The sequence below is a fragment of the Drosophila mauritiana genome, chromosome X, assembly GCF_004382145.1.
Source record: "Drosophila mauritiana strain mau12 chromosome X, ASM438214v1, whole genome shotgun sequence".
Taxonomy (NCBI): Eukaryota; Metazoa; Arthropoda; class Insecta; order Diptera; family Drosophilidae; genus Drosophila; species Drosophila mauritiana.
Window position 1 is genome coordinate 7,654,935 of NC_046672.1, and position 23,293 is coordinate 7,678,227.

A 23,293-nucleotide genomic window follows, 5' to 3' on the forward strand; every position below is an offset into this window, starting at 1 on the left:
TGCGATCGTCTTGTGGTTTATGTGTCACCAGAAGCACCACCAACACCACCAGTTCCACCACCGTGGCTTGCTGAGGTCAGCGGTGGTGCAGCTTGTAGCGACACGAGAAACAAAAGCTTCTGTCATCGCAGCGGGTGGCTTTTGTGGAGGTCAGCAAAAAGTGCGAAACGAAAGAGGCGGTGCATTTCTACAACTCGGTACAGCGACCTTTGGCTGACTCCGATTTGGTTTCGGATTAACGCAGACTCTGATCTGTATAAAATTACTCATGAGCCACAGCTATCTCACATTTAATCACGATTCCGGCGACTGAAATGCGTAAGCCGCCTAAAGAAAAAACTCATTGAATTAAAATCTTAAAATGATTTGTGGTATGGCAAAGAATAAGATACATTTTTTGACTATAATTGATATCTTAAAACTCTTTGTTTTATTTATTTTTTAATAACCCTCGAGCTCTGCAAAAATATGTCAGGCTTGTCAAAAAGCAAAAAAGCAATGCAAAGGTGTTAAAAAATATGTTTAGTAATTATTGGAATATTGCCAATGTAATCAAATATTTTCCATAACCTACATTCAAGTATATTTACCTTGCCCTTTTTGTATTTACTCATGAAATGTGAAAGCAATAAACATACGGCTTTTTAGATTTTATATATTTAAAGTTAATTTATTGTGCATTTGCATTTTCAGATTTCGCCGATAGAGCTTTCAGCACGCAATTTGACCCGTCAGTTAAGTGATTCCTGTTTAGATACTAATAACGAGCTGATGCACCGAAAAAAATGACAAGTGTAATGAGAACTGCTATCTAAATAAAAATATAACAAACTATTTACAAAAATCATTATAATAATCGAACAATAATTTGGAGTAGTACTTTTGCAAAGATGTTAAACCTTTAGTAATCAGGAAGTTTTGGCATTAAGCTCATCCAATAATGTGACCAATTCATATTTCCAGCGTTGCAAACCCGTCATGCGATGGAGTTGGCCAAAGTGCAGGACATCAGTTTGCTAGGAGCCGCCGATGAAGCACGATGTTGCCCAGCGCCGTGCACAATGTGAGCCTGGTTTACGCCCTCGTTTGGGCCATAGATAACTACTATGGAATGGCCACCAGCACACCACTGGCGGTGGTGCAATTCCCCACCAGTCGGGAAAGCAGGAGGCTGCACAACGATCTGATAGATGCTGCCCTGGGCAGATCTTCGGGCACGGGAAGAATCCAGTTTCTGCTGGAGGATGACCGTGTGGAGATGACGGAAACCGATACAGATCCGCCACCTCCAAGTGGATTAACGGGCAGACCCACTGCTATCTGGTTCCTGGACAGCTTGCGTTCATACTTCCGCTTGGAGATGTACCTCAATCAGTTGGGCAGTCCGTACAAGAGAAATGGCTTCTTTCTGGTCGTTTATACCGGACTGGAGGATCAGCCCATGGAGTCACTGAAGATCATGTTTCGGCGTTTGTTAAATATGTATGTGCTGAATGTGAATGTGTTTCTGCAAAGAGATGAAACGGTCCATTTGTACACTTACTATCCCTATGGACCGCATCACTGTCAGTCCTCGCTGCCTGTCTACTATACTGCTTTCCAGGATCTACCCGCTCCGGCGACCGGAATCGGTCTTACCAAGCCGCTTTTCCCCAGAAAATTGGCCAACTTGCATGGCTGTGAACTGGTGGTTGCAACTTTTGAGCATCGGCCATATGTGATCATCGAAGATGATCCGAAGACTCCGGGAGGCAGAAGCATTCACGGCATCGAGGGCTTGATTTTCCGATCCCTGGCCGAGCGGATGAACTTTACTATTAAAATGGTAGAGCGGAAGGATAAGAACCGCGGCGAAATTTTGCCTGATGGAAATTTTACGGGAATCCTAAAAATGGTATGGAAACATTAGAGCTCTTCAGCATAAATTATTTAATTAATGTCTATTTAAACGCACTTATTCAAGCGGACCCACTGGTCGTATACGTAATGAACCATTATTTTATTAAGTATACGTATTCCTTTGCAGATGGTCGATGGCGAGGTGAATCTGACATTCGTTTGCTTTATGTACAGCAAAGCCCGTTCGGATCTGATGCTACCCAGTATATCGTACACAAGTTTTCCGATTGTACTTGTAGTTCCGAGTGGGGGATCCATATCGCCCATGGGACGATTGACACGACCCTTTCGCTACATAATTTGGTCCTGCATCCTGGTTAGTCTGATCTTCGGCTTCCTGATGATTTTTCTTCTGAAAATTACTGCTGTGCCGCGATTGAGAAGCCTGGTGCTGGGCAGACGCAATCGTCTTCCCTTTATGAGCATGTGGGCCAGTCTGCTCGGCGCTCTGGCTTTATATAATCCACAAAGGAACTTTGCCAGATACATTCTGGTGATGTGGCTCCTGCAATCACTGATCCTCCGGGCCGCCTATACGGGTCAGTTATACCTCCTCCTCCAGGATGTTGATGTGCGATCACCTATTAAATCCCTTGGCGAGGTGCAGGCCAAGGACTATGAGTTCCGTATTCTGCCCGCCCTGCGGACGGTCTTCAAGGATTCGATGCCCAACACCAATTTCCATGTGGTGCTCTCACATGAGGAGTCACTGTACCGGCTCCGTGATGAGGATAACCCAGGTATCGCAGTGCCTCTTCTACAGCCCACTATCAACCAGTTTGACTTTCGATCGGGACCAAATAAAAGGCACCTGACCGTTCTGCCCGATCCACTGATGACCGCCCCCCTAACCTTCTACATGCGACCGCATTCCTACTTCAAGAGGCGAATCGATCGTCTAATCATGGCCATGATGTCATCAGGCATCGTTGCCCGGTATCGAAAGATGTATATGGACCGAATTAAACAAGTGGGCAAGCGGCGGAACCTGGAACCCAAGCCACTCTCCATCTGGCGACTAAGTGGAATTTTTGTTTGCTGCGCAGGGCTATATCTGCTGGCCTTAATTGTCTTTATCCTGGAGATCTTGACCAGGAATCATAGAAGATTACGCAGGGCTTTGAATGTAATTAACAGATACGCGGCATAATATATTAATCATATTAATTTGTTAAAAAACGTAAATTGGATCTGTTTAAAACTATTATATTAATTATGTTAATAAAAAATAATGGCGCAAAACATATTAGTTAGTTTGGGCGCCTTATGCATAAATGTTTTTAATTTTAATATACGTTCAGAATAATTAAATACCACTCAAACTCTTTCAAACAGCCATGCTAATCCCGACCAGCGGCGTCTTTGACTCAGCAGCTCCAGACCGAAAACCACAATGGAAACACAGAGTGCTCCCATCAAGCAATTCAGTGCTGCTACGACGAAGCTCATGGACTCAGCAAATCCCGTGGCTGCACTCTCCTTAGAGGAATGAATTGTTTTACCCGGCGAATCCGTATCCGTGGTCGTGGGCATATTGTTCCAGGCGAGGATCTGCGAATGGTGCTGGAATATGCCAAAGCTGCGCATATTGAAAAGAAGATTATTGATCTCCCAGGCGAAATAGGAGCCATGGGGAAAGTACATGCAAAGCATATTGTCGACGATCTTTTCGGCCAAAATCACCAGCTGATTGCGATGTTTCCGATGCCTAACCAAGTGATCGGCTAAAAAGGCGCGACTGGTGAAGGCGCCTGTCTTCCAGGGAGACTTCAAGAGAGCATCAAATACATCCACTGGCTGTCCGGCAGATATTGAAGTTTTGCCCTGAAAAGACGATATCTGCAGGGTCATCCGATAGGTGGCATGATCGGTGATGAACCGGAAGCCACCACTCAAAGCTTGCTCCAAAGTGCGAGGAGATGGCTTCACCGGTGAATTGTGTATAAAGTTAAAAACGGATGCCTCGTAACTGGCCCGAATGACAAAGATCCAGAGCATCCAACCGGCCAAAATGGGGGATGGCATTCGCCACCGACTGCCCACAATCCAATGAAGACCCAATATCGTACTGAGCAGCAGCCAGGTGTACTTTTCGAAAGGGAACAGCACAACCTCATAGATACTATACCCGCCTCTGGCCTGCAACACTATTATGTAGGCCATCTGGCTGTAAGGACTAGTGGCCTCCAAAAAGGTGGATCTTTCTGGTGTACAGGCAGCACATCCTATGGTGATATTGGCCCTTCTCTCGCGAAGCATTTTGTAGGCTCCCGTGAAGGTGCCATTCATAAAACTGGAGCCACCAATCAGTCCATTCGGTTCATTGGGAATCAATTTTAGCGTAAAGTTCATCTTGCGAGCTACGATCCGTAGGAGCCGCCCATCCAATCCGTCCAGTCCGTCCATCGGATCACTACTCTTCCAATTTATTCGCATATAGGGCGGTATATCCCACACGATCACGCTCAATGGACATCCATGTAGGTTCTTTAATCGGCTCGGAAAAACGTCCCATAAATCGCCATCTTTTATGTCAGTTTCCACTGGCTCCAAGCTCAAGCAGCTCGTGGGTGTGTACGGCCGGACATTGAAGGCTAGCACTCCCTGCAAACGGGGCACCAGGATCACTACGTTGATGTTATATCGTTCCTGCATAAAATACGTGAAAATCTTCGTCATAATGGGTCGTTCCGGCTGGGATGTCAGCAATACGATAACGCAGAGCCCGTTTCTGTTCACTCCCTCGGCAATGGCACTAAAAAGGAAATTAAATGTAAGTTGTTAATGCTAAAATCATTATGTAATATGTAACCTTATATATTTTATGCAAAATACATTGCAACTTACATGGCCTGCTCAGCATTCTGGACGAAGAGCAACTGGGTGAAGACTTGGGCGGTCATCTTTCGATTCATCTTGGAGGCCAAGACAACGGGCACTGGGGAATTCGGCTGATATAGATTTCGATGAAGCACTCGATGTACCAGAATCACCCGATCCCTGTCCATTTCCTCGTAGGCGGTGCTGATAAAAACACTAAAATTATGAACCGCAAGGCCATTGATGAAAATCTTTTGCAGAGTAGCGGAAATCTGGCTAGCCAGTTGCTCCTCCAAAGGATGTTGGTGGGGCCACAGAACCGCTTGCACTTTACAAAGACCAAGGAGCAGTGCCACAACGCAACGAATGTCCATGGCGAATGTGAAACATTTGGCAACATTTTTGCGAATTTATTTGATTGAGTTCTCGCCAACCAAGGGACTAGATTTGTTTTGGTTAGGGATTTTGGGGCTGCACTATCAATTTGGAAAAATCTGCAACGCATACAGTATGTTTCATTAGTGTATAACACACAAAGAAATTATAAATGAACTTTATAACTCCCTTGCATTGATCTCTTATAGCAAGAAAATCAAATGTGTAAATAAGGTAGCTATCATTTTAACCTTATTATTTGACTTAAATTTCCCAAGCGATTCAAATTAATTCTAGTAACGTGCCTGTAACGGTAATGCATTAACAAATCTGTGTTCATCACTTAGACTAATTGCTGCGTACGGGCGAGCACCCCATGGCCACCACCCAAACGCCCCACCATCGGAGCCAGTCAGGAATCTAGCCAACCAACCAACCAACCACCCACCTGAACCGTTCCGGAGGCATGTGCGTGACAGGTTTCGGGTGTCAGTATTATGCATGAGGCGCATAACCATAAATTAACACCATCAGCGGCACAGACACACACACCTGTGGATGGAGTGGGTGGAGTTTGTCGGCGGGTGCCTGCTAGGTGGGTGTGTGGATACTGCCGGTAACACCCCGTCAGTGTCAGGTTCATGCGAGCACCATGTCGGCCGTAAGAGGTTTACAAATAGCCGGATAATGTCCTGACCTCTATAGAGACCACACGCCTGCCACAGTCACCCACACTTGAAAATATATTCTAATCCTTATATAAGAAGTTCGCAAATATTAATAAATATATTTATAAATAATATAAAATAAAAATAAATAAATGAATGTAAGTAAATCGTTTTATAACTTCTATTGTAATAAAACACCTTTGAATTGAAGATAAAGATACTATTCACTCGTATGATTTATAGCTATCTAAATATATCTTTTAGTACAAAACTACGTAAAAAGTTTCCTTAAATAAATGGATCGCATTGACACAAGTTCCAGGATAAAGACAAGCAGGCCAACGATCAGGCCGACCATGACCATTAAAAAGATGGCATATAGCTCCATAGTGCCGAGGACTTGGAAGCTCTGCTCGTTGCGCAAATAGCTCTCGGACAGTTCCCACCTGGACCAAACGGAGAGCAGACCCACTGATCTCATCCACATAATCTCCTCGTTGAGCTGGTCGATGAGGAAGGAGTGCTTGGCCAGATACATCGTCAACTGCATGCTGATGATGTCCTCCGGAACGATCTCAAAGTGAGCTCCTGACCCCTGCTCTCCCCTCTGATGCACTTTCTCCGCACTCAAGCGATTGAAATGGATGAAAATATCCAGGGCGGAGGCGGTGACATGCTGCCGCAGTTGGTGGTTAGCCTCCAGAAAGTACAGGGGATCCAGCTCGGAGCTGCCCTCCAGCAGGCGGAATCTCATGTGCTGCACACTGGGAATCTCGTCCAGCACCTCCTGCACAATGGGTGTCAGCACCACCGTGAAGTTCTTTTGCACCAGTGATTCAATGGTCTGTGGCCAACGATTCAGTTGATGGGTTCGTATCAGGTGGTACAGTAAGCCCTGATAGATTGTCCGGATGATCAAGGTGTACATCATCAGCATGACACAATAAAGACGAGCGGTATGCGATCTGGGACACTCCAACAGCGGCATGCCCACGAAGACTAGCTCCAGATTTAGCCAGAACCGTGACCCCATGCGCTCCCGCAACATCCTGCCAACGACCAATTGGATGAGAGCGGACAAGGCCACCACGCCGAGGATTCCCATCCAAATCTGTAGGCGGTACGGATAGAAGAGGATGTCGAAGGAACTCAGTTCATAGCTGGAGGCGAGGACTCCAAACACCTCGCGGGTCTGGTGATAGTTGTGCGTCGAGGTGGCCACCATGCCCCTGCCCACCGTCTGACGAATCCCGCCCAGAGTCAAGTCCGCTTCGTCTCGTTGCAGCTGGAAAATGTGGAATGTAATATGTTCCTTGGAAAATGAAAGGACTCACCATTTCCAGAGCCTCATCTCTCATATTGACATGTACCTTTCGAACAGCAATTGTGAAATTCATTTTCTCGGCAAGCGCCAGGAGCAACCGACCCTCGTAGCCACCATTGACGAGCAGTACCTCTTCCTGGTCCTCATCCAATGTAAGGAAGGGAGGGACATCCCAAAGGGCGCATCTTAGGGGGCACCCAAAGAAGTTTCTCAACTTGCGAGGGAATAAATCCGGTTCGACCAGCATACTGCCATTATAGCGATTGATTAGCTGCGGTTCCATATCCGAGCAACCATGCTCTCCAAAAGGATAGTAGCTGTAGAATAGGATGTCCCCGTTGGACTTTTGCACCTGGATGCTGCAATGGATCAGCCGATAGCGCCAGCAGTAGTCGAAGATCAGCCGCATCTCGCCCTGCAGCAGACGATCCCTGGCCTGCAGGAATATGAAATAGTGCTCATTGTAGTTGTACTCTCTGGAATAGTACTCCATCCGGATTTCCTCGAAGGCGGCAAAGGAGTCGGTGAAAATGACATTGAAGTGCCGACGACCCGGAACCGGATGCCACGGAACACCACGCAGTACATTGACGATTTGCAGCGGGGCCAAGCCCCATTCCCGGAACAAGGTGTTCATCATCTCGTTGTAGAAATTGCACGTGTGATTGCTCCGGCAACAAAGGGTCAAAACCAACGACGGGGTCACACTCAGGATGTAGTGGTGCACTACGTGGAGCACTGCCCGGGCCACGAACTCGTTGATGTGATTCATTTGCTCCCCGGACAAATCGTAGTACGAGTTGAGCAGTGCGCTGATGTTCATCCCGCCGGGACCTGAGCTGGCTCAATGAAGGATATCCATATCGTGACCAGGGTAATGCCTCCGAATCACCTTAGAAGTTTTGTGTAACTTTCAAACTAATTGCCCGGAAAAGTTTCATGATTAATAGTTGTTTCTCTTACACAGAAAAATTGGGTCAAAACCACTGAAAACAAAACTATTCACGTAGAATAGTTAAAATATTCTTATATTTTAAAATATTAAATATCTTAATTCAAATCCGTTAATATGTTTGTTATATGCTAACACAAACTAAATACTAACTAAATATCTTATTTCAATAAATAGATTTTTCCGAGCTTCTAGTTCCTCTGCCGAAATAATAGCTCTCCGGCGAACACGAGGCCAGCTAGAAGATACAGACCAGCCATGACCATGTAGATCCCGGAGAGCTTGGCGTGGTTAATGTACCGCCGGCTGGTCATGTGCACCTGGTCCCTTCGATGGACGGATGCAAAGGATGCGCGTCGCCAGGCGTGGATAAATCCGCTGGAATCCAGCCGCCGAATGTTATCGTCCATCTTCTCGTATAGAAACGAGTGTTTGGGCATATACATTCCAACGTATTCCACATTCACGGGCTGCTTGACCACGTGAAACGCATTGGGATGTGCGGAGGAGTGTAGAAAGGATAGGGTGACATCCTGATTGGCAACGGCGAATATTTTTCGGTTTCTATTCCGCGTCAGTACATTTAAAACATCCCAATCGAAAGGTGTGTCCAGGGATTGAATACTATCCGGATCGCGGGCCACCTGTGGCATCTCAAGCAGCAATCGTTGGGTATTCGAATTGCAAATACCCTGGAATCCCTCCGCCAGCAGTTGATCCAGGGAAAACGATGGAGTACTGTACAGTTGCAGGCGGATCAAGTGAAAGAGCAGGGACTGATAGGATATCCTCAGGGGTATACTGGCCCACAGCCAGTGGGCGGCAATGAAGCGATGCCTCCAGGGGCGCGGCAGTCGGGCCAAGGCGGCGCCCAAAAGCAGGGCCACCACCTGCAATCCCCCGCCATCATCTTCTTGATTTCCCCTCCTTGTAGATCGCAGATGGATGCCCATGTGAATCAGCAATGCCAGGAGCAGGAGCATCCAAACGGAGAGCTCGAAGGGAAATACCAACAGCGCAAGCGAACCGATACGATAGCGCTCCAACTGGAGGACGGCCACTAGATTGGCCGAATAGTACGACATGGGGGTGGTGAGCAGTTGATTACGGCGCGCCGTCCTGCGGAAGTAACCCATGCTGATGTTGACATTGCGCTGCAGGAGCTGGAATGAAATAGGTTTGAATATCCGAAGCTTAAAAATAATGATTACTCACCTTTTCTATGGGTCCCTCGCTGGAGCCTTCCGCCAGGAGATAAGCGTTTGGACGCAGCAGCGCTATATTGACCAACTCCAGGCTGAAGTTCATCCGACGAGCCAGGTGCTTCACCAGCTGGATCTCGAAGCCACTGACACGGCTGCGATTGAGCTTCGGATCCCAGACCAACTCCACGAAGGGCGGCTGATGCCAGGTGAGCACAGTCAGTGGACAGCCGTGCATCTGGCTGAGTTTATCGGGAAACATCTGGGACGCTTTCCATTTGCGACCATCAAAAGTATTCACTGGAATGGGATGAGCCTTCTGGCAGGCGTCCGCTGTGTAGGGATAATAGGTATAGACCAACACCTCCACCTGGGCGGTCTGGATCATCACGTTGCAGTGCAGCCAAAAGTGAGCCAAGCAGTGATCCAGGATCAGTTGAAGCTGCTTGGGAATGAGATGGTCTCGCGCCTGCAAGAAGATGAAGTAGTAGTCCGGATCATCAAAGTCCGCATTGCTGGCCGTGATGTTGGTGTCCCTAAAGAGGAAGATTGAGATTGGCGAAGATTATAGTTTACTTAGTTGACTTACAACAATCCCTGATAGGAGTCCACCATCAACAGGCTGACGCGTTTCCTTCCCGGTACCGGATTGACCACCAGATCCGGACGAATGCGCAGCAGCTGCACCGCAACCATTCGCCACGAATCCATCAGGTTGTTCATCATATACTCAAACCAGTGGGCGGTGCCCAGGTGGCGCGTGGAAATGGTCACCACCAGCGTGGTGCTCAGCTGGGCCAGCACATTCTCGATGACCAGCCGTAGTGCCCGGGCCACATACAAATTGGCGTCCTCCCCCTGCATATCGATCCTCGAGTTCTCCAGGTAACTGCGATAGATCGAATAACTGGTACTTAAGCTTAAACCCGCATTGGAATCGAAGCTGGTGTTCATGGCGCCAACTTTTATGCTCGACTACAAGCACAGGATTGCAATTCGGACCTGGACTCGGCCATTTGTATCAACGTTAATTCATGGACTGATCTTTATCGAGATTGTACTAATTAAAAGCAAATAAATGGAAAGTTAAAGATGCGGAAGGATATTAAAACAATCAAATGCGACGATTTTTTTTAATCATTTAAATTATTTTCCTTGCTAGCAATTAGGTATTTCACTTGAGCATTTTTTTTTTCATGTATAACTGAATTAATTTATATATCAAATTTAAAGACATGTGAAAATATAATAAGTTCAGTGTAAGTTATATAATTAAGAGCGTTAGCCAAGGAAAGAATTTCGAGTTTACAGATTACATCAATCAATGAAGCAATGCCCACCACCTTGTAAACGGAGCATACCTGCCGACCCATAAACATATACGATTATGGACATCAGTTAGGGTCGAGTCATAACCACCACCTTTATGGGCCATATAAATTTAGACATTTACGATTGACCACCAGCTGAGGGACAAAATACCCGGCTAATTGTCCAACTTGGTGCGTGTCCCACAATAGTCTTGTTTGACTTGGCAACTAATGAGATGCAAATAGTGACCGGATAGAAATGGAATTCACCGCGGGTACTGGTCAATTCCGGCAGTATTCTTCCCGGATTTCGATAGACGGACATGAACGTGACCAGCCTGCTGAATTTCGAGTCGATGAAGTACATCGGCGCCCAGACGCAAGCGGCGTCCATAAATCATCACGTGGCCCAGGCCCTTCGTGTCTTCATAGAGGACTTCTATCAGCGGATCGCTCCAGCCTTTATTGTGGTCCTCTCTTGTCGGCGACCCAGTCCCATGAACTTCTACCGCAACATAATGCAGCTGCTCTACGAGAGCGTGGACACGATGATCGTCCAGCTGGTCCTGGTCGAGCTCGGTCGTCCGCGGCGGATCGCAGGACCAAGGACACACAATTTACTGCTGGTGGACTCGCTGGATGCGCTGCTGTAAGATATTGACGTGATTAGCAACTTCTTTAGAGGGTTAACCACCTAAATGTAGATTTTGATAGATTTTCAGTCGTAACATGGTCAAAATAAGCCACATTACCGAAATTACCGACTGTTTTGTGAATCTGAAAAGCCCAGCTAACGATCTGTTTAAGTTTTGGAATAATTCACAAAGATTAATTTTTTGGAAATTTTTTTCTGTTTTTTTTTTAGGGGTAAAATTTTTGAAAAATGGGTAAAAATTGGCTTTCACAATTTGGGACACTATGCGATTGGGAATTTTGTTACAAATTCAACGAGCTATAACATTCCACATTTGGACCAATATTGTGTTTGTTTTGGCCAAAAAACTGATATTTTTAGCAAAAAATTAGATAACCAAATGCAATTGTTATAAAATTATATGCAAATTCCAGCGACATCGAGATCCACACGTATACGGCGCAGTCGGATACCAGCGAGTACTACTTCATCTTCCTGCAGCAGCGGGATGCACTGATTCCGCACGATATGCAGGGTGTGTTCGCGTACTGCTGGCGCCACCAGCTGATCAACTGCAATGTGATGACGCAGAGTTCCGGTGGCCAGGTGCTGCTCCACACGTATTTCCCCTACGCGCCTGGCCAATGCAACGATTCCCAGCCCACCAAGATCAATACGTTTCTGGGCGAATCGTGGCAGCATCGCGACTACTTTCCCTCCAAGTTGCATAACCTCAACGGGTGCCCTTTGGTTGTTTTGGCCAGGAAAGTGTCGCCCTTTTTAGACCTAGATGAGGGGCAGCGGGAGCTTCGCGGCTTGGAGGGGCGTCTGCTGCAGGAATTGTCGCGCAGGATGAACTTTAGCATACAGTTTTCGGGCTTACAGGATCAACTGAAGAATCGCACAACATGGACGGAGAAACAGTTGCTACAGAAGCTGGTAGGATCGATCATTTGAGAATTTCATATAACGTTAATACTAATAATATTTAACAGGTCCAGGAGCGTATAGCCCACCTGGCGATTGGTTATGTGAGGAAGCGCATCCAGTATGCAACGAATCTGACCCCCGTGTTTCCGCATTACTCGAACCGGGTGGTGGGATGCCTCCTTTTGAATGCCCACAACCTGACCAGCCTGGAGATTTGGTCGTTTCCGTTTCAGGCACTCACTTGGATCTGCCTGGTGTTTAGTTTTTTGAGTATATCCTGCCTAGCACTGCTCCATTGACGCGGCGCTGGGGATCGGTTGGCTCTTGTTCTGGCGGTCTATGCCGCCTCCCTTGGCTTGCCCATCGATCCCCCCGAGCGTCCGTCGCTGCAGTTGCTCTTCGCCAGCTGGCTGATTTTTGGCCTGATCGTTAGGTCCATGTACTCGGCTCTGCTGTTCTTCATCCTGCGATACCATCTGCACCAGCGATTGCCAGGAAGCCTGCAGGATCTGACCCATGCCGACTATGCGGCCGTAATGGGTCGAACCATGTTGCAAGATCTGAGGGAGGTGCCCAGTCTGCAGGATCTGCTGGGTCTCAAATCCGTGATAGTTTCCTCCGAACGGGAGGAGGAGGTGCTCCGCACGTTAGATCGGTGTACGCTGCGAGAAGGAGCCGGCTCACATCCACTTTTCTTTGGCCTGATTTCCCAGGATGCACTTCTCCATCTCACCCAACGGGGCCATCGGGCTGGAGCGTACCACATCATACCGCAAGACGTTTTGGAGCAGCAGCTGGCCATTTACCTGCAGAAGCACTCGCATCTGGCCAGCCACCTGGACCACCTCGTCATGTCCATTCGATCCGTGGGCCTGCTGCACCACTGGGCGGGCCAAATGGCTAGCGAGCGGTACTTCCGCAGTCGGTTCCTGTACCGGGAGAAGCGCATCCGACAGCCGGATCTTTGGGCGGTCTACATCCTGACCGCAGGACTCTATCTCCTGTCGCTGGTCGTCTTCATATGCGAACTCCTGGCCTCCAGACGAGCAGGGGTCTGAACAAAATATTTTACTTAATATTACTAAATAAATTATGAAAACAAGAGAAAATGCTAATGCTATTGCTGGGCGTTAGAGAGGGCGTGGCAACATGGGCCAACAAACTTGCGCTGTGTTTATGTCTCTATAATCTGTATGCTGAATCTTAACATTCTAGCTTTTTTAGTTCCTTAGATCTCTTTTAGGTATATATTAAATGGTGAATTTATAGGCATAGATATCCTTTTTTATCCAGATACTAAAAGAAATTCAATAATAAAGAACCTTTTCAGCACTTAAATCACTTTTTTTCACAGAACAAATATAAGATGTTTGGACTTTGAACCCTAGTACCGTGATGGAAGAACACTGATTTGATATACATAAAATTATTCACTGTTTCATAATTTTATTATGCAAATCACAATAGTTCGTTAAATGCGGTCACGCGCAATCAAGACACTTAACAATTTAAAAAAACATAGAGCTTTCCACAATGATTTCGATGGATCAGTAGTAAATGCATTTCTGGTTGAGAGCAGGTCCACCAGGTGACCTTACAGCTTCTCGATGAGAATGGAGGAGGCTCCACCGCCACCATTGCAAATGGAAGCGCATCCCAGCTCGCCCTTCTTCAGGCTGTGCGAAAGATGTGCCACCAGACGGGCTCCGGACATGCCGATTGGATGGCCAATGGACACGGCACCTCCGTGAACGTTCACCTTGGCTGGATCCACATCCAGTTTCTTGATATTGGCCAAAACGACCAGGGAGAAGGCCTCATTGACCTCCCACATGGCCACATCTTCCTTGCGAACGCCGGCACGCTTCAGTAATTTGGGAATGGCCAGAGCTGGGGCAATAGGGAAGTCAATGGGATCGGTCTCCGCATCCTGGAAGGCCACAATCCTGGCCAGTGGCTTAATTCCCGCCTTCTGCGCTGCCTCGGCACTCATCAAAACCACGGCGGCACCGCCATCATTCAAGGTGGAGGCATTTCCGGCTGTCACAGTGCCATTTTCCCTTTGGAAAACAGTGGCCAACTGTCCAAACTTGTCGAAATTCACCCGCTTGTACTCCTCATCCTCTGAGATGACAATCTCCGGCTTCCTCTTCTGCTGAATCTTCACCGGGGCAATCTCGTCTTGGAACACCTTGTTGGCCCACGCGGCCGCGGATCTCTTGTATGACTCAATGGCGAAGTCATCCTGCTGCTGACGCGTGATCTCCAGTTTTTTGGCCGTATTTTCGGCACAGTTGCCCATGTGGAACTTGTTGTACACATCCCAGAGTCCATCGAAAACAATTCCGTCGGTGAGATTTACGCCGCCATAGGGCGTGGCTCCCCTCTTCAGGTAGTATGGCACATTCGACATGGACTCCATGCCGCCGGCAACGACCACATCAGCATAGCCGAGCATTAGGGATTGGGCGCCCAGCATCACGGACTTCATGCCCGACGAGCACACTTTGTTCACCGTGGTGCAGCACACATTGGTGGGCAGTCCGGCGAAGATGGCCGCCTGACGGGCGGGGGCCTGTCCCAGACCCGCAGATACCACATTGCCCATGATCACCTCCTGGACATCGGTCTTCGCAATTCCGGCCTTTTCGATGGCCGCCTCGATGGCACGGGCTCCCAATTGGGTGGCCGTCAGTGGGGCCAATTGGCTCTGGAAGCTGCCAATTGGTGTGCGGGCTGCTGAAACCACCACAACTTCGGCGATTTTGGAACTGTAGTTGCGCTGGGCGCACCAGCGACGCGTGGCCTGCAGAAGTCGGGCGGACATCTTGGAATTTAATTAATTTGTATTAACTAGCACAACAATCACACCGGTAAATGGCAAGAATCCAATCAGAAATCACGCCAGACCTGTTGCTTACGTAACAAACCGGTAATCGGTCTATCGATAGGCAACAGCTGGCGCGGTAAGAGTGTTGGCAACTGTTAAATATGATAAAGGCGACTGGTAATTTTTTATTATTTAGCATTCTTTAAATGTAATTTTTAATGTTTGCTGTTTTAAGTATATTGCTTGAAAACTACGCTGACAAAATGCAATTCATATATACTTTTTTACAATACCCAGCACTGAAAATGCGTCAATTGAATTTAACGGTTACAAGCGAACAACATTAAATAAAAACACAAAATTCTAATTTTTAAACACAAATGGATCTTATGTTATCAATGTAAATTTATTTTAAGACTAATGCAAATTGCACAATGAATGGCAGCTGAAAAAACTGGAATCTTAATGTTAATAATACGGGTTTAGAATATGGCATTAAAAAAAATTTTTGCATAAAAAAAAATGTAAATATTTCGGAACTTATTCCACATCACAACGCTCATAGTCTCCATGGTTGCCATGGCTCCTGGACTGCACATCTCTCCGCATCAATATGATCAGATCACCATCTGGTCGCGCGTTGTTAGTTTCTGATGGCCACTGGCCACCACCAAAGACCTGCGCATGCGGTTCCGCTGGAGCGTGGAATTCCGTTCCCTCACCGATTGCCGCAGATGCTGGCGACGTGCTCCTCCGGATCCACAGCCAACGACACCACCTCCGCTTGCCTCCCTCTCCGCGGCATTCATGGCCGCCAGCAGCTCGAAGGCTTGTTTCTTCTGCTCCTTTGTCCAGAGATTGGCCACTGGTGGAACTTCTGCCGGCTGTTCCTGCGTGATCGGTGGCTTGACGGCCAAAGGAGGTCGCTGCACGCGAGTTGCAGCTGCTTGGGCTGCCTGGTTGACCGCTGGCAAGGATTTGGATGCCGCCTTGGATCCGCGACTCAACCCGAAAAGCGAGAGTATGGATTTCCTGCGGGTGGAGGAGGCCTGGCTATCACCGGAATCATTGCTGGATACGCTTATTTGCATGGGAACGCCAGTGGGCGGAGGATTCACTGCCGGATTAACCGCCGGTGGGGGCATATTCTCGATACCATAGGTGACAAACTTATGGGGCGACTTGAAGGTAACCTTGCGCAGAGTATTTAGCGATTTTGGTGCCGGAAGTGTGGCTAAATTGAGTTTAGCCACCGTGGGCGACGTCTCGTTGAGTTCGATAGTGCAGTAGGTGTCATCATGGTGCGATTTCGCTGGCTTCCTAGGAGGAATGGGCGGAGCTATCGGCTGTCTGCAACTGCAAGTGTGTTTCTCCTGCTGAATAAGTTTTTCTTGCATCTGCCGCTCCAGCGATTGCACGCGCTGTTCGGCCAGCTGTAATTCCTGCTCCCGGGTCTGCAGCTCTTCGAGCTTCTGCTGCAGCAGGGATTCTTGGGCACGAATAGCGTGGAGACGGGTCTTTAGTACTTCATCGAATATGTTTTGAGTAAGAGCACGAGGACTGCCAGCGGCCTCCTTTAGAAGCTCCTGTTTAAGGCATTCCTGATCCCTTTTCTGCTGCTCCTGATCCTTCTTTCGGCGCCGCTCTTCCGCCAGTTCCACCTGCCTCTCCTCCGCTCGCTCCTCTCTCCTTATACTTTCATAAAGAGAGGGATCCGACAGCTGTAGTTTTTTGGCAGGAAAGATTTTGCGCTTGGCGGAGTAGAAGAGTTCACTTCGCAAATCTGGAGTAAACACACCAGTGACGCTGAGTCTCCTTTGCCCATAGCCTTCATTGAAGCTGTACTGTTCCGTAAACATGGTGCTCGAAAGCTCTGGATGAACTCCATCATCCTCTTCGTCCTCGAAAAGCCTGGCACCAGATGGCAGTGTGTAAAAATCGTCTCCAGAATCAACTAGACTTGGGAACTTGCCATCCAACTCGCTTATATTACGCACCACCAGAGGATGCCGAATGATAACCTCGATGCCAGGACGCTGTTCATGATCTACTGCCAGCATGAAGGCGATGATCTCCTGGAGATCAGTACTATAGATCGCCGGAATCCGACTGAACTCACCCTGGGCGATCTTCTCGGACAACTGGTCAAAGGCTCTACCGCGAAACGGCGGTCTTAGGGCACACATCTCGTAGACCAAACAACCAACGGCCCAGACATCGCTCTTCCGATCGTATTTCCTGCCCTTCACCAACTCAGGACTCATGTAGTGCGGAGTGCCCACAAAGGATGCGGCAAAGCTCTGATCTCGTCGCAGCATCCTGGCCAAACCGAAATCTCCCAGTTTAGCATTTCCGGCCGCATCCAGGAAAATATTCGCTGGCTTGATATCGCGATGCAAGATGGTTCCGTTGGGGATTTTGTTGTGGCACACCTGAAGCGCCCGGCAAAGTTGGAAGAGCACCCGCCATATGTAGGGCTCCTCAAACCGCTGCCTCTGGGATCTCGCTCGCTGTATAATCTGGGCGAGATCGCCGCCGGCACAGCACTCCATAACAATGTACACCGACTTGGCCTCTCGATTCACCAGATGATGGTAGTACTGCACAATGTTAGGATGCTGGAGCTGCCGCAGAACACTGATCTCGGAAACCAAAGCATCGCACTTGGCCTCGTCCAGTTCATCGTAGTTCATTCCCTTCCAGGCGAACAATTCACCGGTGCTCTTGTCGCGCACCTTGTAGCAGGTGCCGAAGGATCCATTCCCCATCACGGCCAAAACCTCGTAATCCTGCAGGGTCTTTTGCGAAAAGTCCATGCCGGCAGATTCCTCTCCGCTCATGTTGCCTTAAGTCTTTCTTTCACTCTTATTTTGGGTATTCCGCCGCCGATTGCAAATGATCCGCTTGCTACAAAACCCAAACACGATTTGAGACTGGTTTTTGGGATGCAGGATTTCTGGAATTATCATGGCTACCTGCAAGAACGGGAGAGAGAGCAACAAAGAGTGCGCGAGGGAGAGGTTCAAGTAGTGCCGCCACCCCGCTAAATACGGCGGGAAAAAATGAATATTCTAAAAACAAGCTACATTTGTATTTTTTTACAAAATACATTTTGTATATACCCAATCCAATAATATAATTAACAAATAGCTATTTCATTATCAAATTAAAAAAAATTGTAATGTGGATTAAAATACAAAACTATTTAAAACCCAATTTACAAGACAACTACCGATTAAAATTTATAGCAGTCATTCAAGTCATTTCAACCTGACCTTCATATAAAAACCCTTTCGCACCTGCATGCTAATGGCCAATTTGGCTATTTTCCCGCCGAGAGCCACCAGCACTGTTCTGTTATTGTTGCACGTCTGCATCTCTCGTTTCCTTCCAGGAACAAAGATCGTGTTAATACCCTCTCGCTCGCAACCACAGCTCAGCGGTATCCACTTGCAAATCTCTGACATCTCACCCTCTCGCTCACGCTCTCCCCCGCTGTGAGAGAGAGAAAGCACTTGTAAGGCGAAAATCTGGAAAATACGCTCCATTTGATCCCACTGCGCCTGTGTACAAACTGCTGACCATTGCAAACAAAGGCCTAGAGAGGGGCAGCACGCCCAAGAACACAATACCAGCGATTCATCACGCTCAATTTTGGAACTCGAGCCCAAATCCGATCTTGAACCGGAATCCAAAACCGAGTTCAAACCCCTAGCCCTGAGCCATAAAAATAAATTAGTTTTGTTGCATTGGCATTTCAATTTGCTGCCTTGTTTGTTAAAGTGGAAATGTCCTTATCGGATTTCATATTTCATATTTGAAGTGAGCGATTCTCCATTCGGGGAGTCTCTCTAACGGTTTCTGCTGGAAGCAGTTACATACATTTAGGCATGGGCGTGGGAATGATAATTTTTGAGAGGCTCATGCTCAAAAATAGTTTTCAGAATTATCTTTTGGTTAAAACAAAAGAAATTTGTTATAGTTATTCTATTAATTCTTAAAAATCTCGATTCACATGTATTAGATCATTATATGTCATTTAATGAAACTCATTTAAAATAGTGCTCTCGGTTACCACTATTCGTGTGATTTATGTGACAAGAAGTTCTACTGCTCAAGAAGTTCTACAATATATAATACGAGTTTTGGTAGAATACACCAATACTTCTTTAAAATATCCTGCCTACGCCCCTGATCCGAACTAAGAAGAACTCGCATATCGTGCAGCGATGCCCAGGTAAAATCCCTCGAAAAACGAGTTATCTCCTTGGATTTTCGTTGGTTTTCGGCTTATCGTTAGACGTGTGTTGAGGTTTTTATGGTTTTCCTGGGTAAAACAAACAATGCCACGCAATCCTTCACAAATAAATCACGTTCCCGACCGCAAATCTCGTCCTCCTGGCCATGCAGGTAAATTAGACGACAGGCGTATTTCACATTTCTCCGGTTTATTGATTAACAGTGAGTTGGGGGAAAAAAATAATGTATGTGGGCGATGTTGGGTAGGCCTACCAGGATGGCGCCTTACCCTCGCTGCCGCCGGGACGGCCGTATAGGGCACTCTTGTCCCGGAACATGGTCATACGCTCCGTCTCCTTCTTGTCCAGGAAGTGTCCAATGGCAAATCCCAGCAGGGGCAGCGCGCCCCACAGAGCTCGCTTATCCAGTCCCAAGACCATGGTGTATATTTGTGTATCCTCTTAGCGCTGATCCTTCAGCTGGGCTCGGTGTGCCAACTGGAGCTGCTGGCGTTTCCACTGGCGGGTGTGCGACCAATCTGCGTAAATCGATCCGACTGCAACAGTGGGAAAGAATATCACTGCGCCGTACTTTCGAGCCAATTGAACCACAATCCCACTGCCCATAGGTCTGCAAGACAAGCACAGGAGATGGCGAGATTTACATATGATTTACACAAATTGATGTGGGGATTGTTATGTTATGGGTTGATATTTTGCCGCATTACGTAATAAAAACGAGTGATTTCTCCCCAGCGTCGTGATAGCTGTGCTAATATTTTTGCGAACTTCTTACGCCGTGTGTGCGGAACGCCTCAAATTGTATTTTTTGGATCCTCTCGCTCAGTTTTAAACACAATTTTGCTAAATTAGTTTTGTTTTCAACTTACTTATAGCATCGATAGCACCAGGGCTGTCGAGTCGTTTTTAGTTTAATAAAATTTTGACAGTAAGACTATCGTCGACAGGGATGCCACTCAGTTTAAGTGCGGACGTCAGCTGAAAGTAGCAATATTTTATGTAATTCAAGCAACAAAAAGTTGTAAATTATCTTAAAAGTGTTAATATAGGTAATTATACAAACATGATCAAATGTGGTAAATTGTGATTCTAAAAATATATTTAATATATTTAAAGACAAGCCGTTTATCGATAAGTGGGTGCCTATCGGACTTTAGCCATCGCTAAGCCGCCCGTGAATTGTTTTCATGAATTGACGTGTCTTGTTGGATGCAAAAAAACCCAGAATAGACCGTAAACACACACTCGCATGGAGTTCCTGAAGAGTGGCATCAAAACGGTGCTGGGCAGCACGGAGCCGGGTCAGCAACCGAGTGCCGCCGAGACGGTGGAGAAGCTGGTGGACCGTGTTTACTCCTCAACGCTCCTGGAGGATCGACGGGATGCCTGCCGAGCGCTAAAGGCCCTGTCCCGCAAGTACCGCATCGAGGTGGGCGCACAGGGCATGCCTCCGCTGGTCCAGGTGCTCCAGAACGACGGACAGGATGCAGAGATCATCAGCTATGCGCTGGACACACTGTGCAACGTGGTCACCAGCGAGGAGTTCGACGAGGAGGCTGACAATCCCACCGTTTCGGTGAATGTCGGCGAGCAGTTCACGGAGATGTTCATCAAGACGCCGGAGCATGTAACCCTGGTAATGGGCTATCTGGACGAGTACGATTTTCGAGTGCGTCGTGCCGCCATCCAACTGATTACGTCCCTAATCTCGAACAAGACGCGGGAACTGCAGGATCTGATTCTGGTCAGTCCGATGGGCGTTTCCAAGCTGATGGACCTGCTGACGGACAGCCGCGAAGTGATTCGCAACGATGTCCTTCTGCTTCTTATCGAACTGACCAAGGGCAACTCAAACATCCAGAAGATTGTGGCCTTTGAGAATGCCTTTGACCGCCTTTTTGAAATTGTCCGCGAGGAGGGCTGTTCGGATGGCGGAATTGTGGTGGAGGACTGCCTGATTCTGCTATTGAATCTCCTCAAGAACAACTCCAGTAATCAGCAGTTCTTCAAGGAAGGCAGCTATATCCAGCGATTGGCGCCAATGTTTGAGCTCTCACAGGATGCGGAAGAGGTTAACTGGTCGCCACAAAAGGTCTCAAACTTCCACTGCCTGCTGCAGGTTGTGCGGGCACTGGTCACGCCCAGTAATCAACAGCAGGTGGTAGCCGCCTGCCAACGAGTCATGCAAAAGTCTCGACTGCTCCATGCTCTTTGCGAGATTCTGATGAGCAGTGGTGTCCCGGCGGATATACTCACGGAAACCATCAATGCAGTGGCCGAAGTGGTGCGCGGCGATCGGGACAACCAGGATGAATTGGGAAGAGTTATGGCTCCGAGCAGTCCACCGAGACCTGCCATTGTGGTCCTTCTTATGTCCATGATCAATGAGAAACAACTGCTGGCATTGCGCTGCGCCGTACTCTACTGCTTCGAGTGCTTTCTTTATCGCAATGCCGATGGTCAGCGGGCGGTGGTACAGACCCTGCTGCCCTCCAGTGCGTCCGATGTGAGTGCCCTTTCGACGGGACAACTCCTTTGCACCGGACTCTTCTCCACAGATGCGCTTGCCAACTGGTTCTCCGCTGTGGCCCTAATGCACTCACTCGTAGAGAATGTCGCCCTAAAGGAGGAACTACTGCGCGTACTGCTGGCCACTCCTGGTGGTCAAAGGCCTATCACGCTGCTCGAGCAGTGCACTAATCTCATGCAGCAGGAACGCTACCGTTTGCAAAGCAAGGTGGGTCTGCTAATGCTACTCAGCCTGTGGTTGGCCCATTGCCCTGGTGCTGTGAAGGCTTTGCTGGAAACACAGGGCACCATGGCCTATCTGACCGCTCAACTTTGCTCCAACGAGCACGATGAACGGGAGTTCCTTGTCCAGGGCATGTGCGCCTTCCTAATGGGCCTGTGCATCCAGTTTAATGACAACTCGCTGCCGGGGCAGAAGCGCGAGGACATCAGTCAGCTGATCATCAAGCGAATTGGCCAGGAGAGCTTCTGTAGCAAACTAGCAGAAGTTTCGCGACATGAGGCCTATAGTCGGGCATGCAAGCAGGCCCAGATCCGTGCCAAATCCGCTGGGGAACTACTGCTCGACTTCGAGTACTGCAAGCTGTACAAGGGACTGGAGGCGTTGATTGCCAAACTGGTCAGCGGATTTGATGTAGATGGTATAGAACTGACCGAACTCACGTTGAGCTCGGAAGCTTCTGCACTGGTTTCCCAGTACAAGGGGATTATCCGCGGCATGGATGCCCAGATCCAAGCACTGCAGCAATCCTTCAAGGAACTGGAACAGGAGAATGCCGAGCTGAAGGAGAAACTCGGTGAGGAGCAGTCGCTCAAGGCACAGCTCTTGGACCAGAACACGCTGCTTAAGGCACAGTTGGGAGCCTCGACCGGTCAGGGACAGTCCGCCCAAGGTGCCGAAACCACGCCGGCCAACGAGGAGGAGCTAAATGCCGCTCGCTACCAAGCAAACATGTACTTTGCCGAGAACATTCGTCTAACTAAGGAGCTGGAGACACTACGTCAGCAGTTATCAGCCGAAAAACAGCGTGCAGATGCGGCGCAAGATTCCCTGGCGGCGATGCAAAAGGATCAAGAAGATTTGCTCGAACTGCTGGCCGATCAGGAGGCCAAGCTAACGCGATACGAAGAAGCCCTTCCGACTTCCAATGTAGCTCCAAGCGTGCCGGCGGCTGGGGAAGGAAGTCCCATCCCAAGTGGCACCGCCAGCAGGTAGAAATCGTAACGCGGATGAGTTGCTAGCCACGTACATATTACAACTGGAAATTGCTCGACTGCCCTAAAAACGTTAAACTATCTTATATACACACATTCTACTTGTTTTATATTTATTTAACTTACGTACAGAATATACTAGATCGGAACTTAAACGAATCCATTATTGTTTTGGCGGGAACTGCAGCAAATCGCCAGAGATAGCTACATGTATCCGCTCACGATTTCCTGTTTCTATCTCTTTCCGATTCGTACCCAACTTTTTGTCTGTTGGAATTCCTAGATCGTGTTTGTTTGGCGTTTATACAATCTTATTGGGTTAATCGTAATGTTGTAAGAAAACCCT

The 23,293-nt window shown here is 47.9% G+C and overlaps 10 protein-coding genes across 14 annotated transcripts; 3 read left to right on the plus strand and 7 right to left on the minus strand.

Moving 5' to 3' along the window:
- The first annotated feature begins 703 nt into the window (after positions 1-703).
- LOC117147447 lies at positions 704-3,088 on the plus strand. Of its 2 annotated transcripts, XM_033314329.1 has the most exons (3): positions 704-794; positions 964-1,894; positions 2,027-3,088. In XM_033314329.1, the coding sequence occupies exons 2-3, from the start codon at positions 1,040-1,042 to the stop codon at positions 3,047-3,049; spliced, it is 1,878 nt and encodes a 625-aa protein (XP_033170220.1). In that variant the 5' UTR covers positions 704-794; positions 964-1,039; the 3' UTR covers positions 3,050-3,088. The 2 variants fall into 2 exon arrangements, with proteins under 2 accessions (XP_033170220.1, XP_033170221.1); XM_033314330.1 differs by having other exon boundaries at positions 755-1,894.
- Positions 3,089-3,216: 128 nt separating this feature from the next.
- Positions 3,217-5,093, minus strand: LOC117148468. Its single transcript, XM_033315841.1, has 2 exons — positions 4,747-5,093; positions 3,217-4,654 (listed from the first exon to the last, which is right to left on the minus strand). Exons 1-2 carry the CDS (start codon positions 5,091-5,093, stop codon positions 3,217-3,219), a joined length of 1,785 nt encoding a protein of 594 aa, XP_033171732.1.
- Positions 5,094-6,033: 940 nt separating this feature from the next.
- LOC117148725 lies at positions 6,034-7,909 on the minus strand. Its single transcript, XM_033316277.1, has 2 exons — positions 7,097-7,909; positions 6,034-7,047 (listed from the first exon to the last, which is right to left on the minus strand). The coding sequence occupies exons 1-2, from the start codon at positions 7,907-7,909 to the stop codon at positions 6,034-6,036; spliced, it is 1,827 nt and encodes a 608-aa protein (XP_033172168.1).
- Positions 7,910-8,087: 178 nt separating this feature from the next.
- LOC117147055 lies at positions 8,088-10,787 on the minus strand. 2 transcript variants are annotated; one of them, XM_033313809.1, is made up of 4 exons: positions 10,602-10,787; positions 9,830-10,129; positions 9,254-9,776; positions 8,088-9,201 (listed from the first exon to the last, which is right to left on the minus strand). In XM_033313809.1, the coding sequence occupies exons 1-4, from the start codon at positions 10,673-10,675 to the stop codon at positions 8,230-8,232; spliced, it is 1,869 nt and encodes a 622-aa protein (XP_033169700.1). In that variant the 5' UTR covers positions 10,676-10,787; the 3' UTR covers positions 8,088-8,229. The 2 variants fall into 2 exon arrangements, with proteins under 2 accessions (XP_033169700.1, XP_033169701.1); XM_033313810.1 differs by having other exon boundaries at positions 9,830-10,787.
- Positions 10,788-10,873: 86 nt separating this feature from the next.
- On the plus strand, positions 10,874-13,172 carry LOC117147058. Its single transcript, XM_033313812.1, has 4 exons — positions 10,874-11,199; positions 11,619-12,123; positions 12,180-12,368; positions 12,507-13,172. The coding sequence occupies exons 1-4, from the start codon at positions 10,874-10,876 to the stop codon at positions 13,170-13,172; spliced, it is 1,686 nt and encodes a 561-aa protein (XP_033169703.1).
- Positions 13,173-13,524: 352 nt separating this feature from the next.
- On the minus strand, positions 13,525-15,042 carry LOC117147057 (acetyl-CoA acetyltransferase, mitochondrial). The gene has a single exon (XM_033313811.1). It carries the CDS (start codon positions 14,939-14,941, stop codon positions 13,709-13,711), a length of 1,233 nt encoding a protein of 410 aa, XP_033169702.1. The 5' UTR covers positions 14,942-15,042; the 3' UTR covers positions 13,525-13,708.
- Positions 15,043-15,333: 291 nt separating this feature from the next.
- LOC117147695 (serine/threonine-protein kinase Nek2) lies at positions 15,334-17,895 on the minus strand. The gene has a single exon (XM_033314682.1). It carries the CDS (start codon positions 17,782-17,784, stop codon positions 15,562-15,564), a length of 2,223 nt encoding a protein of 740 aa, XP_033170573.1. The 5' UTR covers positions 17,785-17,895; the 3' UTR covers positions 15,334-15,561.
- A 1,478-nt stretch (positions 17,896-19,373) lies between these two features.
- Positions 19,374-19,649, minus strand: LOC117147332 (NADH dehydrogenase [ubiquinone] 1 beta subcomplex subunit 1). Its single transcript, XM_033314186.1, has one exon. It carries the CDS (start codon positions 19,621-19,623, stop codon positions 19,453-19,455), a length of 171 nt encoding a protein of 56 aa, XP_033170077.1. The 5' UTR covers positions 19,624-19,649; the 3' UTR covers positions 19,374-19,452.
- LOC117147333 lies at positions 19,619-20,153 on the minus strand. Of its 3 annotated transcripts, none has more exons than XM_033314187.1 (2): positions 20,073-20,153; positions 19,619-19,813 (listed from the first exon to the last, which is right to left on the minus strand). In XM_033314187.1, the coding sequence occupies exon 2, from the start codon at positions 19,807-19,809 to the stop codon at positions 19,645-19,647; it is 165 nt and encodes a 54-aa protein (XP_033170078.1). In that variant the 5' UTR covers positions 19,810-19,813; positions 20,073-20,153; the 3' UTR covers positions 19,619-19,644. The 3 variants fall into 3 exon arrangements, with proteins under 3 accessions (XP_033170078.1, XP_033170079.1, XP_033170080.1); XM_033314188.1 differs by lacking the exon at positions 20,073-20,153 and adding an exon at positions 19,979-20,066; XM_033314189.1 differs by lacking the exon at positions 20,073-20,153 and adding an exon at positions 19,911-20,016.
- A 200-nt stretch (positions 20,154-20,353) lies between these two features.
- On the plus strand, positions 20,354-23,102 carry LOC117147331 (general vesicular transport factor p115). Its single transcript, XM_033314185.1, has one exon. It carries the CDS (start codon positions 20,453-20,455, stop codon positions 22,946-22,948), a length of 2,496 nt encoding a protein of 831 aa, XP_033170076.1. The 5' UTR covers positions 20,354-20,452; the 3' UTR covers positions 22,949-23,102.
- The last annotated feature ends 191 nt before the right edge of the window (positions 23,103-23,293 follow it).

What these genes read in the sequence shown, in the direction of transcription:
- LOC117147447 (XM_033314329.1), top strand. Translation starts at nt 1,040, where the DNA reads ATGTTGCCCAGCGCCGTGCACAATGTGAGCCTGGTTTACGCCCTCGTT. An exon ending in TTACGGGAATCCTAAAAATG is followed by an intron (nt 1,895 to 2,026) that starts GTATGGAAACAT and finishes ATTCCTTTGCAG; the next exon opens with ATGGTCGATGGCGAGGTGAA.
- LOC117148468 (XM_033315841.1), bottom strand. Translation starts at nt 5,093, where the DNA reads ATGGACATTCGTTGCGTTGTGGCACTGCTCCTTGGTCTTTGTAAAGTG. An exon ending in CAGAATGCTGAGCAGGCCAT is followed by an intron (nt 4,655 to 4,746) that starts GTAAGTTGCAAT and finishes TTTCCTTTTTAG; the next exon opens with TGCCATTGCCGAGGGAGTGA.
- LOC117148725 (XM_033316277.1), bottom strand. Translation starts at nt 7,909, where the DNA reads ATGAACATCAGCGCACTGCTCAACTCGTACTACGATTTGTCCGGGGAG. An exon ending in GAGATGAGGCTCTGGAAATG is followed by an intron (nt 7,048 to 7,096) that starts GTGAGTCCTTTC and finishes CACATTTTCCAG; the next exon opens with CTGCAACGAGACGAAGCGGA.
- LOC117147055 (XM_033313809.1), bottom strand. Translation starts at nt 10,675, where the DNA reads ATGGCCCATAAAGGTGGTGGTTATGACTCGACCCTAACTGATGTCCAT. An exon ending in ATATGTTTATGGGTCGGCAG is followed by an intron (nt 10,130 to 10,601) that starts GTATGCTCCGTT and finishes GATCTATCGCAG; the next exon opens with TTACCTGGAGAACTCGAGGA. An exon ending in GACTCCTATCAGGGATTGTT is followed by an intron (nt 9,777 to 9,829) that starts GTAAGTCAACTA and finishes CTTCCTCTTTAG; the next exon opens with GGACACCAACATCACGGCCA.
- LOC117147058 (XM_033313812.1), top strand. Translation starts at nt 10,874, where the DNA reads ATGAACGTGACCAGCCTGCTGAATTTCGAGTCGATGAAGTACATCGGC. An exon ending in GACTCGCTGGATGCGCTGCT is followed by an intron (nt 11,200 to 11,618) that starts GTAAGATATTGA and finishes TGCAAATTCCAG; the next exon opens with CGACATCGAGATCCACACGT. An exon ending in CACTCACTTGGATCTGCCTG is followed by an intron (nt 12,369 to 12,506) that starts GTGTTTAGTTTT and finishes CCGTCGCTGCAG; the next exon opens with TTGCTCTTCGCCAGCTGGCT.
- LOC117147057 (XM_033313811.1), bottom strand. Translation starts at nt 14,941, where the DNA reads ATGTCCGCCCGACTTCTGCAGGCCACGCGTCGCTGGTGCGCCCAGCGC.
- LOC117147695 (XM_033314682.1), bottom strand. Translation starts at nt 17,784, where the DNA reads ATGAGCGGAGAGGAATCTGCCGGCATGGACTTTTCGCAAAAGACCCTG.
- LOC117147332 (XM_033314186.1), bottom strand. Translation starts at nt 19,623, where the DNA reads ATGGTCTTGGGACTGGATAAGCGAGCTCTGTGGGGCGCGCTGCCCCTG.
- LOC117147333 (XM_033314187.1), bottom strand. Translation starts at nt 19,809, where the DNA reads ATGGGCAGTGGGATTGTGGTTCAATTGGCTCGAAAGTACGGCGCAGTG.
- LOC117147331 (XM_033314185.1), top strand. Translation starts at nt 20,453, where the DNA reads ATGGAGTTCCTGAAGAGTGGCATCAAAACGGTGCTGGGCAGCACGGAG.